This window comes from Astyanax mexicanus, chromosome 13, assembly GCF_023375975.1.
Source record: "Astyanax mexicanus isolate ESR-SI-001 chromosome 13, AstMex3_surface, whole genome shotgun sequence".
NCBI lineage: Eukaryota > Metazoa > Chordata > Actinopteri > Characiformes > Acestrorhamphidae > Astyanax > Astyanax mexicanus.
Genome location: NC_064420.1, coordinates 60,001 through 77,500, shown reverse-complemented (window position 1 = coordinate 77,500; position 17,500 = coordinate 60,001). Strand labels below are relative to the sequence as shown.

The following is a 17,500-nucleotide window of genomic DNA, read 5'->3' as shown; positions in this document are numbered from 1 at the left end:
TAGCAACCGCCTAGCAACACCCTAGCAACCACCTAGCAACACCTTAGCAACCACCCCGGATACCATAGCAACACCTTAGCAACCGCCTAGCAACACCCTAGCAACCACCTAGCAACACCTTAGCAACCACCCCGGATACCATAGCAACACCTTAGCAACCGCCTAGCAACACCTTAGCAACCACCTAGCAACACCTTAGCAACCACCCCAGATACCATAGCAACACCTTAGCAACCGCCTAGCAACAGCTTAGCAACCACCTAGCAACACCTTAGCAACCACCCCGGATACCATAGCAACACCTTAGCAACCGCCTAGCAACACCCTAGCAACCACCTAGCAACCACCTAGCAACACCTTAGCAACCACCCCGGATACCATAGCAACACCCTAGCAACCACCTAGCAACACCTTAGCAACCACCCCGGATACCATAGCAACACCTTAGCAACCGCCTAGCAACACCTTAGCAACCACCTAGCAACCACCTAGCAACACCTTAGCAACCACCCCGGATACCATAGCAACACCTTAGCAACCGCCTAGCAACACCCTAGCAACCACCTAGCAACCACCTAGCAACACCTTAGCAACCACCCAAGATACCATAGCAACACCTTAGCAACCGCCTAGCAACACCCTAGCAACCACCTAGCAACACCTTAGCAACCACCCCGGATACCATAGCAACACCTTAGCAACCACCCCGGATACCATAGCAACACCTTAGCAACCGCCTAGCAACACCTTAGCAACCACCTAGCAACCACCTAACAACACCTTAGCAACCACCCCAAATACCATAGCAACACCTTAGCAACCGCCTAGCAACACCTTAGCAACCGCCTAGCAACACCTTAGCAACCACCTAGCAACCACCTAGCAACACCTTAGCAACCACCCCGGATACCATAGCAACACCTTAGCAACCGCCTAGCAACCACCTAGCAACCACCTAGCAACACCTTAGCAACCACCCCGGATACCATAGCAACACCTTAGCAACCACCTAGCAACACCTTAGCAACCACCTAGCAACACCATAGCAGATACCAGCCAGCACTGCAATCACACTCGCAGTTTCTGTAGGAACTGCAATCTAGTTATTATTATTATTATTATTATTATTATTATTCCACCTGTTTTTTGTCCGGTTAACTAGTGCCGCAGTTTTCGAAATATCGACTTCGTTCAAAAGAGAAAACGTGCGTCCATATCGGGAATGGTGGGCTTGTATACAGCTTTCCGATCGGACTTACGTTTTTCGTAAAAACTTCGTAAGTACGCGTTTTTTTGACCATTGAAAATGAATGGGCAGAACTTTGCACGCCCGTGGACGTCGCAATTTTTGAAATACGAAGATGAAACCAATTGAGGACCTGTAGAACTTATTGAGCTCTTTCCGAAAATATGCGTTACGAAAAGTTACGACGTACGGATTTCGTACGAATGTCGTACGAAGTGGCCCCATTGGAATGAATGGGGCCAATCGGAGGACGGCAGCTAGATCGAAGGACAGGTAGCTAGAACTCCAGTACTGTGTGTAATGGAGCAGCTATGGGATTAATCAGCGTTAGGTCAAAAGTTTGGACACCCTGGCCCCCCCCAGTACTGTGTGTAATGGAGCCATGGGTCAAAAGTTTGGACACCCCGGCCCCCCAGTACTGTGTGTAATGGAGCCACGGGTCAAAAGTTTGGACACCCCCGAACGGCCAGAGCAACCTAGCGTGCATAGCTGATTGATGTATTTGCACGTTGCGTAGCAACGTGCAAACACCATTTAATCTAATTTATGCATATAAATCACCTAGCAACCACCTAGAAACACCATAGCAACCACCACAGATACCATAGCAACACCTTAGCAACCGCCTAGCAACACCTTAGCAACCACCTAGCAACCACCTAGCAACACCTTAGCAACCTCCCCGGATACCATAGCAACACCTTAGCAACCGCCTAGCAACACCTTAGCAACCGCATAGCAACCACTTAGCAACACCTTAGCAACCACCCCAGATACCATAGCAACACCTTAGCAACCGCCTGGCAACACCTTAGCAACCACCTAGCAACCACCTAGCAACACCTTAGTAACCACCCCAGATACCATAGCAACACCTTAGCAACCGCCTAGCAACACCTTAGCAACCACCTACCAACCACTTAGCAACACCTTAGCAACCACCCCGGATACCATAGCAACACCTTAGCAACCGCCTAGCAACACCCTAGCAACCACCTAGCAACCACCTAGCAACACCTTAGCAACCACCCCGGATACCATAGCAACACCTTAGCAACCACCTAGCAACCGCCTAGCAACACCCTAGCAACCACCTAGCAACCACCTAGCAACACCTTAGCAACCACCCCGGATACCATAGCAACACCTTAGCAACCGCCTAGCAACACCCTAGCAACCACCTAGCAACACCTTAGCAACCACCCCGGATACCATAGCAACACCTTAGCAACCGCCTAGCAACACCCTAGCAACCACCTAGCAACCACCTAGCAACACCTTAGCAACCACCCCGGATACCATAGCAACACCTTAGCAACCGCCTAGCAACACCCTAGCAACCACCTAGCAACACCTTAGCAACCACCCCGGATACCATAGCAACACCTTAGCAACCGCCTAGCAACACCCTAGCAACCACCTAGCAACACCCTAGCAACCACCTAGCAACACCTTAGCAACCACCCCGGATACCATAGCAACACCTTAGCAACCGCCTAGCAACACCCTAGCAACCACCTAGCAACACCTTAGCAACCACCCCGGATACCATAGCAACACCTTAGCAACCGCCTAGCAACACCCTAGCAACCACCTAGCAACACCTTAGCAACCACCCCGGATACCATAGCAACACCTTAGCAACCGCCTAGCAACACCTTAGCAACCACCTAGCAACCACCTAGCAACACCTTAGCAACCACCTAGCAACACCTTAGCAACCACCCCGGATACCATAGCAACACCTTAGCAACCGCCTAGCAACACCTTAGCAACCACCTAGCAACACCTTAGCAACCACCCCAGATACCATAGCAACACCTTAGCAACCGCCTAGCAACACCTTAGCAACCACCTAGCAACCACTTAGCAACACCTTAGCAACCACCCCGGATACCATAGCCACACCTTAGCAACCACTTAGCAACACCTTAGCAACCACCTAGCAACCACTTAGCAACACCTTAGCAACCACCACGGATACCATAGCAACACCTTAGCAACCGCCTAGCAACACCCTAGCAACCACCTAGCAACCACCTAGCAACACCTTAGCAACCACCCCGGATACCATAGCAACACCTTAGCAACCGCCTAGCAACACCCTAGCAACCACCTAGCAACCACCTAGCAACACCTTAGCAACCACCCCAGATACCATAGCAACACCTTAGCAACCGCCTAGCAACACCCTAGCAACCACCTAGCAACACCTTAGCAACCACCCCGGATACCATAGCAACACCTTAGCAACCGGCTAGCAACACCTTAGCAACCACCTAGCAACCACCTAGCAACACCTTAGCAACCACCCCGGATACCATAGCAACACCTTAGCAACCGCCTAGCAACACCCTAGCAACCACCTAGCAACCACCTAGCAACAGCTTAGCAACTACCCCGGATACCATAGCAACACCTTAGCAACCGCCTAGCAACACCCTAGCAACCACCTAGCAACCACCTAGCAACACCTTAGCAACCGCCTAGCAACACCCTAGCAACCACCTAGCAACCACCTAGCAACACCTTAGCAACCACCCCGGATACCATAGCAACACCTTAGCAACCGCCTAGCAACACCTTAGCAACCACCTAGCAACCACCTAGCAACACCTTAGCAACCACCCCGGATACCATAGCAACACCTTAGCAACCGCCTAGCAACACCCTAGCAACCACCTAGCAACACCTTAGCAACCACCCCGGATACCATAGCAACACCTTAGCAACACCATAGCAGATACCAGCCAGCACTGCAATCACACTCGCAGTTTCTGTAGGAACTGCAATCTAGTTAATATTATTATTATTATTATTATTATTATTATTATTATTATTATTATTATTATTATTATTATTATTATTAAGCAAATAGATTATGATTGTACCAAATTGTGATTACTATCACCTGTTTGATTGTTTTCTTTTTTGACCTCATTACTAAATTGTGCTTAAGCAATGGGTAAATCTTGACATAGCTTAATGTATTTATTAGTAGGGTGCGCACCAACATTTGGAAATATAATGTACCAATACAGTACCAGTCAAAAGTTTGGACACATCTTCTGATTCAATGTTTTTATATATTTACCTACACAGTAAATGAACAGTGAAGTGATCTATCAGATTATGAAGGAACACATAATGAATCATGTAGTAACTTAAAAACAGTGTTAAACAAACTAAAATACTCTGTGAAGAAGTATTTAGATACTCTTATCTGAGGAGCTGTTTGTTAACTTGTGGTTTCTGAGGCTGGAAACTCTGATAAACTCATCCTGTACAACAGAGGAAACTCTCGCTCTTCCTTTACTGGGAGAGCCAGTTTCATCATAATGTTGTTGATGGTCTTTGAGACTGCACTTGAGGACACTTTCAAAGTTCTTGAAATTAAGATGCAAAACATTCAAGTAATTAACTCTTGATGAGTTCAGCACAGCTGTTAACTGAAAGCCTGAATTCCAGGAGACTCTACCTCATAAAACTGACTGAGAAAATCCAGCAGAGATGTTCAAAACTGATCATCTAAACAAGTCTCTGTCTGTCCTGTGATGGATTGGGGGCCTGTCCAGGGTGTATACTGCCTTCTGCCTGATGCCGGCAAGATAGGCTCCTCAAACTTATGTCTGGAACTGTATATATATATATATGTAAAATATATTTTATGTGTAAAAAGTCTTACTTGAGCAGATCACAGCGTTCTGTATCTTCCGGAATATAAATCATTTTCTTCAGAATGCGGCTCAGGTGCAGAGGGAACCAGCACAGCGCAAAGATCAGAACCAGAGAAAACACTGTCTTTGCTATCTCACGCCGCTGCCCACACACACACACACACACACACACATATACACACACACATATTTTAAAATGAATCACGTCTCTGACAGGTTCAATCAATCAATCATTGTTCAATGACCCACCTGTTTGAGTTGTTCACTTTGGGCGATTTTCAGACTTCCTTTCCTGTGATTCAGCATCTCCATCGCCATCAGGGTGTAGAAAATCCCCGTACAGAAGAGCGGAATACAGAAATAAAACCCAAACAACCACCAGTCCTTTACATCCCTGTAAAACTACACACACACACACACACACACACACACATAAAACACACACACATAGGGGATGCAGGTGAATTATGGGAGCTGTAGTGAGGCTTTGATAGGGGGTGCAGGTGAATTATGGAAATTAGAACTCACAGTCATGAACTGGCTCTCTGGTTTGAGCATGCAGATGTGGGTGGACGCATTGTTGTCGAAGTTGAAGATGATAATGTTGAAGCCCACAGCTTCTGGAACAGCCAGAACCAGAGACAGCATCCAGATAGAAACGATCTCCACGGCCGTCGAGGCGGGGATTCCTACACCCGGCACACGACTCCACGAGGCCACGGCACGGTACCTGTACACACACATAAAAAAAACTGTAGTGTGTGTGTGTGTGTGTGAGTGTGTGTGTGTGTGTGTGTGTGTGTGTGTGTGTATTACCTGTCCACACTCAGGGCACACAGGTTTAGCCCTGTTATCCCAACAGAAGCCTTTTGCAGGAAGGGGACAAACTTACACAGAAACAACCCAAACCAGTTTTCAGCAAACGGCCACCTCATCGCTAACAACTGCAAAAACACACGCATACACACACACACACACACACATATACATTTTCAGTTAACAGCTCGTCCAGAATCAGGGTCTGTTTTCACTCGTTCACAGACTGGGACATCCCACAATACTCCGGTTAAATAAAAACATGCACTCAGAAATACCATTACTAAGCTAAAGTCCAGATCAGATTTAGACCTGTAGACCTGTAGATGTAGAGCTGTAATTACAGCAACACAGCTTTACCAGCACTGAGTGTGACGGTAATGAACACGGCGGATGGTAATGACAGGATTTCACCATATTTAAATTCTATCAAAGCTCAATTTTGGCCCCCAGGTGAGGAATCACCACATACTGAACACACATCAGTCCTTTTAAGGAGAATATATGCTTTGTGTGTGTGTGTGTGTGTGTGTGTGTGTGAGTCATACTGGACTCTGATAGGAATTCCAGAATAAGCAGGTCAAGCTGACAAGTTGATGTTAGTGTTCAGTACTTCTGTCTCTCAGGGCTTTTGAGTTTGTATGTATTTCTTGTAGAGTTGCTGTATAAAATAACTGTAATGATGCTCGGTGACAGTAATGACTGTTCCCTCAAGGGAATACAGAAAATACTGAAAAAGTTAAGGTAGCATAAAAAATATAAAATATTTAAATTATATAAACACAGTCTTATTGTGAGGCTTAAACATGAATAAAACTTCACTTTGTTGCGTCAAGATTGGCGGCCAGATTGTTTTGTTGATTTGAGCTAATGTTCTTATACATAATGATTTAAAGGTCTGAATAGTTTTTACTCTTTATATTTAAAGGTTTTCTACTTATTTAAAGATTCCTCCCATTCATGCACTTATCGATTACAATGGGTCCAAAAATGGTTCTACTATGGTTTTCCCCAAGAAACCCTTTAAAGCCCTTTTATTTTTGAGAGTGTTTTGGGTTTAATAGTGAGGATTCATTTAATGATCATCTGTCTTACTTTATAGACGTTGATGGGGATATCGATGGCGATGTAGATGAGGTCTCCCAGGGCCAGGCTGGCGATGAGGGCGTTGGGGCCGTTCCTCATTTTCTTGTTTTGGCAGATGATCCTCAGCAGGGTGGCATTGCCCACCATACCCACCACAAAGATCACGCACGAAAGCACCATGTTTATGTACTTAAAGGTCAGTTTCATACCCGTCCTGCGCGAACAGGAGGGCGGCGTGGAGGAAGAGCGGTGACTGAGACTTGTACCGTTCCCAGAGTTCAGAGCTGAAGAGGAAGAAGAGGAAGAGAAAGAGTGTGGGGGGGCATAAAGGCTGAGTCCAGGCTTGGGTGTTTTGACCTCTGACCTCTCCAGGTCCAGGAGGAGGGTCATAGGTGAGAGGGTAGTGTGGGCCGCGAGGTCATCAGGGAACAGGAAGTGGTCTGAAGAGTTTGATTGGCCGGAGCCGCGACTCATCAGCATGCAGGATATGGCTGTGATTAAGGCCGTGACCCGGGCCATGGTGAACATCTCGCACAATTGGAGACCAAAGACTGGTAGAAAACTTCAGCTGCAGGAGAAGAGAATTCATCGTTAGTTACGGGGTTTTGTTGTAAAAACCTGAAAATGTACACAAATAATATCTGGTAATATTTTATAATAACGGTAAATGAATAAACAGTTCTTAAAAGAGAATGTGTGAGGTTTCAGCTGATGGGTAACTGAGACGAGAAATTGAAAGATCTGAGCTTTTCTCCTGCAGATTAAAGAGATAAACGTAAACGCGGGGGATTTACAGGATGATCCTCCTCTCAACACCAAAAGCACTTTTTTGTATAACATATACACTAGTCGTTTTTTAATCACAAATAATCACATTTTAAACGTTAACCTAAAACAAGATAAAGAGAATAAAGTATCTTACAGTCTCTCTTATTCCTCAGATTCTCTCCTGATCAATAAAGGGTTTAAATTAACTTCTAAAACTCTGATCTCTGATTCACTCTGGAAGCTCCTCTGGAATATGGAATATGTCTTTGGATGATCTGAATGATGAGATTTCTTTTTCTTTTGGCTAATTGGACATTTTTATCATCCCAACCTCAAAATATCATTTGTTTATATTTTATTCTTAATAGCATTAGCATTGTATGCTAGCTGTGAGAGTGAATGATTTGTTGTAGATATTATTTATATTTATATTATAAACTATTAGTGTTTCTCTGTGCTCTGCACGTTTTCTACATTTAACTCTGATAGTTTAATAACGAAGCTAAAGAACCAGCATGACCAAGCTGACCATTATTTATTTCTGTTGCTTAATTAAAAGTGGAATCATAAATGTTATCTTTACATTTGAAAGATCAGTTTCATAATAAAGTCTTTTTAGGTTGTTAATGCTGTAGTTTTACAGAATATTTATTTTATTGTATTTTGTAAAACTTAAATTATATCTTATTAGATTTTCAGTTTTTTTATGCTATCAATAAAATTGGATTGAAGATTGTGGAGCTACTTTGAGTTTGTTAATTTAAACTCAATGGGAATAAATTCCTCCAGATCTGAGCTGGAGATCAGTGGAACCCTAAAGCTCTAATATCCCTGATTTCTAAAGAAACTGTGAACCATCAGGTGTTTTAATTATGTCACACAAAATACTGAAGATATTTAACCTCGGGTTCAGGCGGATCTGGGTTTGGGTCAGTAGTGAACATCGAGCTCGAGCTTTTCTCTAAAGAGGGAAAAACAAACATTGTAGAGCAGCGAAAGAGAGAGAGATGGAGAGATACGGAGGAGAAGGCATAAACAGCCCAGCTTTAATCAAAGAGAGAGAAAGAGAGAGAGAACGAGAGAGAGGAGAAACAGATAAGGAATAGGAGCAACAGGAAGAGTGAGGCACATAGATGTTTACAGATGTTTACAGATGTTCAGTAGATCTCCAGTATAAAACTTTCTGAAAAGAAATACAGATGTTCATGTCTTACCTTACAGATGTTCGAGTTCAGTCCTTCAGCCTCAGAGCTCCGATACCAGAGAGTGTGTGTGTGTGTGTGTGTGTGTGTGGCTGGTGAGAGCACACAGACGGAGTGTATTGGAGTGTGTTGACAGTTTGAGAAGGACAGAAGTTAAATTGCCATGAAGTACCACCCCCCGCCCACCCTCCGCCCCACAACACACACCCATTCTGTATATACATCACCCTCCAAAATTATTGCCACCACTAGTTGTAATGTGTAAAAAGCCTTAAAATAAACCTATTTTTTTATTGCAGAAGCATAATCTCACAATGGAAAACAAAAAAAAACTCAAGTAAATAAAAAAAGAAAGAATTATTTTCATAAAAATAACTTATTTTTGGCACTCTTAACAATTTCTTGAAAATAAATGTATTTGAGCCATTTATGTCCTTTCTACTGTAATTTATATATAGTGGATCAAAGTATGCAGGAACCTTAGTAGTAATTCACCACTTCCTGTTTCCCTGGGGTATAAATATGGTTTAACACAGAGGCCTCTTTCTCTTATTTACTCTTAAACTTGGGAAAAACAAGAGAAAACACTATACCAGTGAGACTAATGTGCGTCGACCTTCATAAATCAGGCAGTTGCTACAAGAAAACAGCCGCTCTTCACCCGCAGATCCCTTATCTACAGTCAGAGCATCATCAAAACGTTTAAAACATCTGGAACAGTGAAGAACAAGCCTGGAAGAGGCTCACGCTCATAAGAGAAGTAAAAAAGTTCTCTAGAGCTCACTGTAAGAGAACTGAATCAAATGGAGCATCTTGAGGTTACGAGGTCTTCAAACCACCATCAGGCGTATCTTCATCCAACGAGCTGTTTGGGAGACAAAGCCTTTTCTGAATTATAATCAGAAGCGTAAACGGGTGGAGTTTACCGAGCGGTGCTGAGATTTTAACTGAGACTGTGTGATTTGGTCAGATGAGACAGAGGGGGTCTGAGTACACAGAAAAACACTTCATGCTCACTGTTCAGCACGGTTGAGGATCGGTGATGCTGTGGGTCTGGTCTGTTTCTTCTCTAAAGGACCTGAGAATCTTGTAAGAATAAATGGGCTCATGGACTCTCTGAAATCTCAGGACATTTTGAATCAGAATCTGGAGGCCTGAAAACTGAAGACGGGTCTTCACTGGGTCTTTCAGCAGGATAATGACGCGAAACATCTGAACAAATCTACTCAAAAATGCTTCAGAAGATCAAGCTCCTTTCATCTTCATCTCTGGGGCAATAATTATAGAGGGTGCTGTATCCCTCTCTCTATATCACAATATATATATATATATATATTCACTCACACACTCAGCTGGAGGACGGGCGGTCCCGAGTCCGTATTCGGAAACGTCTCGAGAGGAAACTCTCTGATGGGAATCTGCTTCAGTGCCCTGTGTGTACGTGCATTTTTACTGTGACTAACGTCAGTGTGTGTGTGTGTGTGTGTGTGTGTGTGTGTGTGTGAGATTATACTTGGTAACAGGTCACTTGTTCATTTGTTATAAATAATCTAAATGTCTGAATGTGAATAATACAGGTGAATAAACGGTGGTGAATAAAAGTGCAAGAGACACAGGAACATAGGTGGAAAGTAACTGATTACATTTACTCATATTACTGTAATTGAGTAGATTTTATGAGTAATTTGTAATTTTTTAAGTAGTTTTTAAAATAGGTCATTTTACTCAGTTCATTTTGAAATAAGTAATTTACTTCACTACTTTGAAAAACTCCCTGTTACTGAGTAAAAATTGAATTGAGTTTTGTTCTCCATGGCAGCGCAGCTGAACTTTTCCCAGCAGTGTTTATTACAGTTAGCAGGAGAGACTCTGTGTGAATCAGCTGTGCTCGGGGGAACCAGTGTTCTGTCGAGTTATGCTACCCATCGATATGTGCTTCCTTACGGCACTGCGCATGCGACGACAAACATTTTTTTTTGTATGATTTCATGTTTTTAATGATAATTCCTTAAGTTTTTACTGGGAACATTAAACAGTCTGCTTGAATGTTAAAAAACATGTGAATTCTGAAATAATAATAATAATAATAATAATAATAATAATAATAATAATAATAATAATAATAATTTGCATCAGAGCGTTAGAAAGTTTCTCACACAACGTTCCAGATAAACAAATACTAAGATCAACAAAAGTTAAAAGTAACATTCCCAAAACTAAACATTAAACAATTACTCAAGTGACGTAACAGCAACTTTACAAAACCTTTAAAAACATTGAATTAAAAAAATCGTAGAATATCCAGAAAACTTTACCGGTTCAATGTTCTAACAAACGTTTATTGTAAATGGTTTCATTGAGAGAAAGAGTAAAAGAGTGAAAGAGTGGAGAACAGATGAGTGGATGGATGAATGGAAGAACAGATAAGTGGATGGATGGAAAGAAAGTAAAATATCTGTAAAAACACAGAGAAGAGTTTCCAGCAGCTCCAGATGATCCTGATTGGATGAAGGTTCTTCTTTCAGAGCAGATCAAAGGTCGTCCTGCGCCGAGAGGCAAACCCCTGTGAGCGATTACTGCTGCGACCTCGTGACCTTTAGAGAAACATTACAATTAAATCACATCAAAAAATCACCATCTTTACTCCCATACAGATACAGGGAGCGTGGGGCGGGAGAGTTGGGGGGAGCGGGGGGGGAGCGTGGGGGGGGCGTGGGGGGGAGCGTGGGGGGAGCGTGGGGGGGAGAGTTGGGGGGAGCGGGGGGGAGCGGGGGGGGAGCGTGGGGGGGAGAGTTGGGGGGAGCGGGGGGGGAGCGGGGGGGGGGAGCGTGTGCAGTTTCATTAAGTTTTACTAATTTCTCAAACAGCTTCTTCCTGGATCCACGTCTCTGTAATAAACTCTGCAGCTCTGAGTTTATGGGTCTGTGGCTCAGAGGAAGCTCAACAGCTGTTTCAGCAGATCCGGGATCAGATCTCATCAGGCTTCTGGAGCCACATCCACTTTACACTGAAGCCACAGCCAGCCTACAGCCCATAATAATCAACTAAATAAAATAACAGAGATAAAAAAAAATCTAACAAACTATATAACCTCTCTCTCCAGGTTTCATCACTCCAGAACCCTGCTGCTGTAGCTGGTGGATTTATACTTTAGCTTAAATATTTGCAGGAAAATTGTTTTTCAATGACATTTAAAGCTTTAACTAAACTTTAATTAAAGTTTCATTAGTATAATGAATATGAATCCAAAACATGTAGAATACTGTATGATTATTTAGATTATGTACTGTATGATAATTTAGATTATGTACTGTATGATAATTTAGATTATGTACTGTATGATAATATGGATTATGTACTGTATGATAATATGGATTATGTACTGTATGATAATTTAGATTATGGACCGTATGATAATTTAGATTATGTACTGTATGATATTATATTTTTACACTGCACACATACTGCTCTGAGACAATTCTGAATATAGAGGCTTTAAAAAGGGGTAAAAGGAATTGACCAACAAACAAAAAAAGTAATTATCCAACATAACAATGCCTTTTGTTACCTCTTATCAACAACATAGCAACCACTTAGAAAACTGTAACAACTGCTTGGCAATAACTTAGCAACCAACTGGAATACAATCAGGACTGCCTGGCAATACCTTAGCAACCACTTAAGATAATAGAAATTGCTTAACAACACATAACTACCTGGGACACAAAAGCAACATACTAATAACACAATTGTAATAACAATCATAATAATTATAACAAGATTGTAATAGCACAATTGTAATGACACAATAGCACTAACTGGCAACATGTAGCAACCTCCTGGGACACCATAGCAACAGCCTACCAACACCATAGCAACCACCAAGCGATCACTTTTCATTCCCCATACTTCAGAAAACTGCATTTCTGAAGGAAACACAGAATGTGTTACAAAGCTAATAATGGCAGCACCCTAAGCATTACAAACTGTAAAAACACGAGACGTTAAATGATCTGATTTGGGGTTTGTGGACCATTCTCAGTCCCCCGGTGACACCAGTATAGTTGTGTTACAGTACTGAGTGTGCACCAGTGACACCAGTATAGTTGTGTTACATAGTGTGGTACAGTACTCTGCACGTTGTAGTTCTATAATCACAGGATGTAGTTTATCTGTTGGGTTAGTGTGTGTGTTGTGCTGATATGAGTGGATCAGACACACACACACACGCACCATGCTAATCAGTGTCACTGCTTATCAGCTCCTCTGGGTTTAAGTTGATGTGGAAATATAAATCTGCTTCCCGGTAAAATATCATATGTTTAATTGTAGTCTGTTTTGGTCACTATTCATTTGATTTAATTTGGGTAAATTTACATGTAACTGATTTCGTTAAAAGAGCTGCTGGATCATAAAAGTGCTTTAGATCTTTAAAGCTGGCTCCGTGTGTTTGGGTGATGCCATCGCTTTAAGCTTAAATCCTTAGGTTTCTTTTTGGTTTATCTCAGAGTACTGACATTTTATAGGGCTGTAAAGATAAAACCATTTTCTGTTTCATATTTTTCTGTGGCAAGAAGGAACAACCCATCAAACACTATCAAACATCTCTCATATATTGTTTAGAACCACAGAAAGAGGTCGTGTTTTACTCTCCAGTGATTCCATGTGTTTTAATTTCCATAGATTTACCCAAAGAAAGAAATGAAGCCCTGTTAAGTGGTGAAGTTTTACCCAAATGTTTCCACATAAACATCTGGTATTAGTGGCACCGGCAGGGGGTGACGGTCTAACAGCAGATGGAGCAGATGTTAATGCTGTGGTCTGTTTGTAAACAGACGAGGCTTCAGAGCTCGAAAAGCCGACCGTCGACCCGAATACAAAACGATAACGTCCATCAAACGGCCCAAAGAGCAGCGCTGGAAGCTTAAACCAACATTCCAGCTTTCTGTAAATGCTGGTGCTTGTTTGGATCTCTTAGTGAGGAATAAACAGTGATCTGAACTCTACAGAAGGTCTCGTCTTTCACAGATCTGTGTACGTTTAACCGTAAACAAACAGTAGATAATGGAGTCAAAGCTAGGCTGAGAGGAATGAGAGAGTTGGGTGCATGGGTGTGGTAGTGGGGGGAAAAGTGGGCCTGACTACCCAGGGCCCGAGTAGAGGGGCCCAAAAACGGTTCCTTGTGTATTTGTATGGATAGTGGCCCACTGACATTGAGAGAGTACAGGGCCCAGAGTTTGCTGCTACGCCGCTGGTCGGGCGTATTCATGGTGTGATTTCAAGCAGGAGTATGGCATCAAAATAAAGGTCAAAACTTTTGAAAATAAAAAAATATCCATAACCAAATTTAAATTTAAATTTGAAAACAAGAGGACTACTATTAATATCAATAATTTGAAATTCATGTTTGTAAACAGAAAATTTAATATTGAATAGAGAGTTTAATTTCCTACAGGGGTTTAATATGGAGAAGAAGTGAAATGTCAGTAAGTTGTGGTTTTACCGATTCATTTTAAGTATAATTTAAGTATAATTTAAACAGGTAATTGTTTATTTATAAGTAATTATAAATGTATAATCAAATTAGATTATTCCATATAACACAGACACAAAGTAATTTAACAGTGCAAGAAAAATGTGGGACTGAATAAGCAGATAGTTCTGTATCACACACACTCACATATATTGATAACAATTGATAAATATGATATTACAGTTAATTAATGTGTTAAACGTCATCCAAAGGAGATAAAGATGTGTGATGTATGAGTATAAGTGTAGAAATAATAATGTGGCAGTGATTAAAACTTTTTTATTGTAAAAAGGGTCCAAAAGTGAGTTCATAGACATTTGAAGTGTTAATGGGATCTATAGTTTGATTATATTTGGCAACCATAACCTAAAATGATTTGAACTGATAAGCAATGTCAATGGAGGCAGGGCGCATTGATAAGGCTGAAGAGTCAGAGTTAAATAAAGTAAGTTTAGATAAATCAGACTGGTATAAATGAAGCGGAATTAAGTATTTGCGAGATCTCCCGCATACAGCGCAGCAGCGCCGCTCACCGCTAGAGGGCTAAAATAAAAATAAAACCAATTAAAGCAGTAAATAAAATTTATCATATATAGTTTTAACTATAGACAGTAGAGTAAAAAGTATTTCTCGGGGGGCTCTAGCGGTGAGCGGATTCCATCACACCTACCTTTATTTATTAATTTATTAATTATTTAATTTATTTCACCGTTACGTCACCTGTCAGCAACCTATGAGCTGATTGGTTGAGAAGCATATGTGAACTGATTTTTTATTTATATAAAAACTATATTAACAGTTTAAACACTTCTTTGCTATTGTAGTTAATCATATATATATATATATATAATAGCGGCATATCGCTCCTCTATGTTTATCTTCATCACAGGAAGGATTAACTACAACAGCAAAGAAGTGTTTAAACTGTCAATATAGTTTTAAAAAAATAGTTCCTGACATATGCTTCTCAACCAATCAGCTCATAGGTTGCTGACAGGTGACGTAACGGTGAAATAAATTTAATAATTAATAAATGAATACATAAAGGTAGGTGTGATGGAATCAGTGGTGCTGCAGTAAAATTACAGGCTATTAATGTTCTTCAGTCTCTGCAGTGGCTTTAAAGCAAGAAACCTAATAAACACAGAGAAAACCGAGAGAACAGCCCCAGATATTCAGCACAGTTATTATTTACAGTGAAATACGTTTTACTCTACTGTCTAAAGTTAAAACTATATATGATACATTTTTATTTACTGCTTTAATGAGTTTTATACAGCGCTCTCTCTCGCGGGGGGCTCTAGCGGTGAGCGGCGCTGCTGCGCTGTATGCGGGAGATCTCCGGTAACCGGATCTTTACTGCGGGTCGCCCCGGTAACGCAAATAACAACAACAGAGACATCCGGTAGCGAACATCAACTTTAATCAAACCAATATACTTCATTCCGCTTCATTTATACCAGTCTGATTTATCTAAACTTACTTTATTTAACTCTGACTCTTCATCCTCATCATCTCATCGTTTCATGATCTCATTATCTCATCATCTTATTATCTCATCATCTTATTATCTCATCATCTCATCTGATCATCTGCTCCTGACTCGTGTTTATGTTGTTAATGGTTTAAGGTGCTAAATTGTGCTGTTGGAGGAGCTGTGCGGTTGAAGGAGCTGTGCGGTTGGAGGAGCTGAGCTGTTGGGGGAGCTGTGCTGTTGGGGGAGCTGTGCGGTTGGAGGAGCTGAGCTGTTGGGGGAGCTGTGCGGTTGGAGGAGCTGTGCTGTTGGGGGAGCTGTGCTGAGCTGTGTTATCAGGATGTTCCTGAGGCAGAAAAGCGGTTTTGACCCAGACCTCCACCAGCGCCCTGCCTCCAGTAACACATGGTAAACAGAGCTCTGAACCTTTTTAAAATGTTGGTAAATATTAATATTTCATTCTCTGTTATCTGGGTTTGTTATAACACTTTCAGAGTAACTGAAATGAACCCTTACAGATAATTTACTCTCAGACCTGTAATATCTTCTCTACAGTCTGGTAGAAAAAGTCAAACATGCTGACCTTTCCTGTCCTGAGGTGGAGAAAAGACTAACTATCACAGTCTCTGAATGTGACATAGCGAGGTAAATGGCTTTTATCATCTGTTTATATGTGTTTTATGCCCGTGTCTCAGAGATCCGTTATTACATCAAATATTATTTCCAGAATAATGAAACAGTGATTAAGAATGACTTAAATAACTTTCTAATTTAAATAAAATCCTAATTTATGCCAAACTCAGACTACACGATTTTTTGTCCCTCACGATGTTCACTTTGTCAGATTAAGCAGCTATCTTCGTTTCTCGTCGTTCGGGGGACTGGCATCTGACAATCACGGCTACAGAAGCGCTTTGCGTGATGGTGGCGCTTTTGTGCTAAAAAAACAAGATCGAGAAGCGACTGTGGGGTCGTTCCTGGGTGACTCAAAGAGGACATCACGGGCTTTGTTTAACTTTACTCCAGACAGAGAGAACCTGAGGTAAAGATGTAGCTACTTAGGTTTCAGTGCATGTAAACAGAATAGTTCATGCAAGATTATTAGATAATTATTAGATGATTATTAGATTATTCTTCTGTTTATCTGGACCAGTGAACTGCAGGAGCTCCGTCCTGCTTTCTTTTCCCGTGTTTACATCTGTGCGCCACAGAGCGCTCTGTCTTCCTATTGGTCAGCGTCAGGGAACAGGTTGTGCAGCAGCATGTTAAACTAGGTGATAAAATACCGAAAATTCTAACATGCTAGAGTCTTTCCGTCGTTCAAGTCAAATTACTGCTCTCTGTGTCACTCTACACGGACCTTTATCACTCGCAACACCGAAATTCGGATCCGACGCAGGTAATTTGTTGGTTGACAAAATAGGGTCAAAATCGTGTGGTCTGATTCGGGCATAAAGCTTTAGACAGACGTTGTTCTATACTTCAAACAAATGTAAGTAAATATCAGCTGTTAACATGTTTTTTATAGGGTGTCCATTTTTTATGCCTGTACGTCTTTTATTTGACTCTTTTATCTTATTGTTTTTATCTCTCTCAGGTTTCGGAATCCTCTCTATCAGAATCTGTGTGTGTCGATGCTGCAGGAAGGGTTTCATCTCTCCTTTGAAAAGTTCTTTTCTTTGCTGAAAAGGTCAAGAG

The 17,500-nt window shown here is 41.7% G+C and overlaps 2 protein-coding genes across 7 annotated transcripts in view; one reads left to right on the top strand and one right to left on the bottom strand.

Moving 5' to 3' along the window:
* ednrab (endothelin receptor type Ab) overlaps positions 1–8,918 on the bottom strand; it is a 14,999-nt gene extending 6,081 nt beyond the window's left edge. The window contains exons 1-7 of one of the 2 annotated variants that reach the window (XM_022676986.2): positions 8,808–8,918; positions 8,496–8,554; positions 6,835–7,393; positions 5,740–5,867; positions 5,452–5,653; positions 5,173–5,325; positions 4,932–5,065 (exon numbers count right to left, since the gene is read on the bottom strand). In XM_022676986.2, the coding sequence (XP_022532707.2) occupies positions 4,932–5,065; positions 5,173–5,325; positions 5,452–5,653; positions 5,740–5,867; positions 6,835–7,353 (1,136 nt within the window). In that variant the 5' untranslated portion in view covers positions 7,354–7,393; positions 8,496–8,554; positions 8,808–8,918. The remainder of the gene's footprint in view (positions 1–4,931; positions 5,066–5,172; positions 5,326–5,451; positions 5,654–5,739; positions 5,868–6,834; positions 7,394–8,495; positions 8,555–8,807) is intronic. The other variant, XM_022676985.2, reaches the window with a different exon arrangement.
* Positions 8,919–15,621: 6,703 nt separating this feature from the next.
* Positions 15,622–17,500, top strand: part of ttc29 (tetratricopeptide repeat domain 29) — a 9,837-nt gene continuing 7,958 nt past the window's right edge. For 2 of the 5 annotated variants that reach the window (XM_022676983.2, XM_022676982.2), the window contains exons 1-3: positions 15,629–16,210; positions 16,358–16,447; positions 17,400–17,500. The exon at positions 17,400–17,500 is cut by the window's right edge and continues 87 nt beyond it. In XM_022676983.2, coding sequence (XP_022532704.1) covers positions 16,143–16,210; positions 16,358–16,447; positions 17,400–17,500 — 259 coding nt within the window. In that variant the 5' untranslated portion in view covers positions 15,629–16,142. Of the gene's footprint in view, positions 16,211–16,357; positions 16,448–17,399 lie in introns of all 5 variants that reach the window. The other 3 variants (XM_022676979.2, XM_022676981.2, XM_022676984.2) reach the window with 3 other exon arrangements.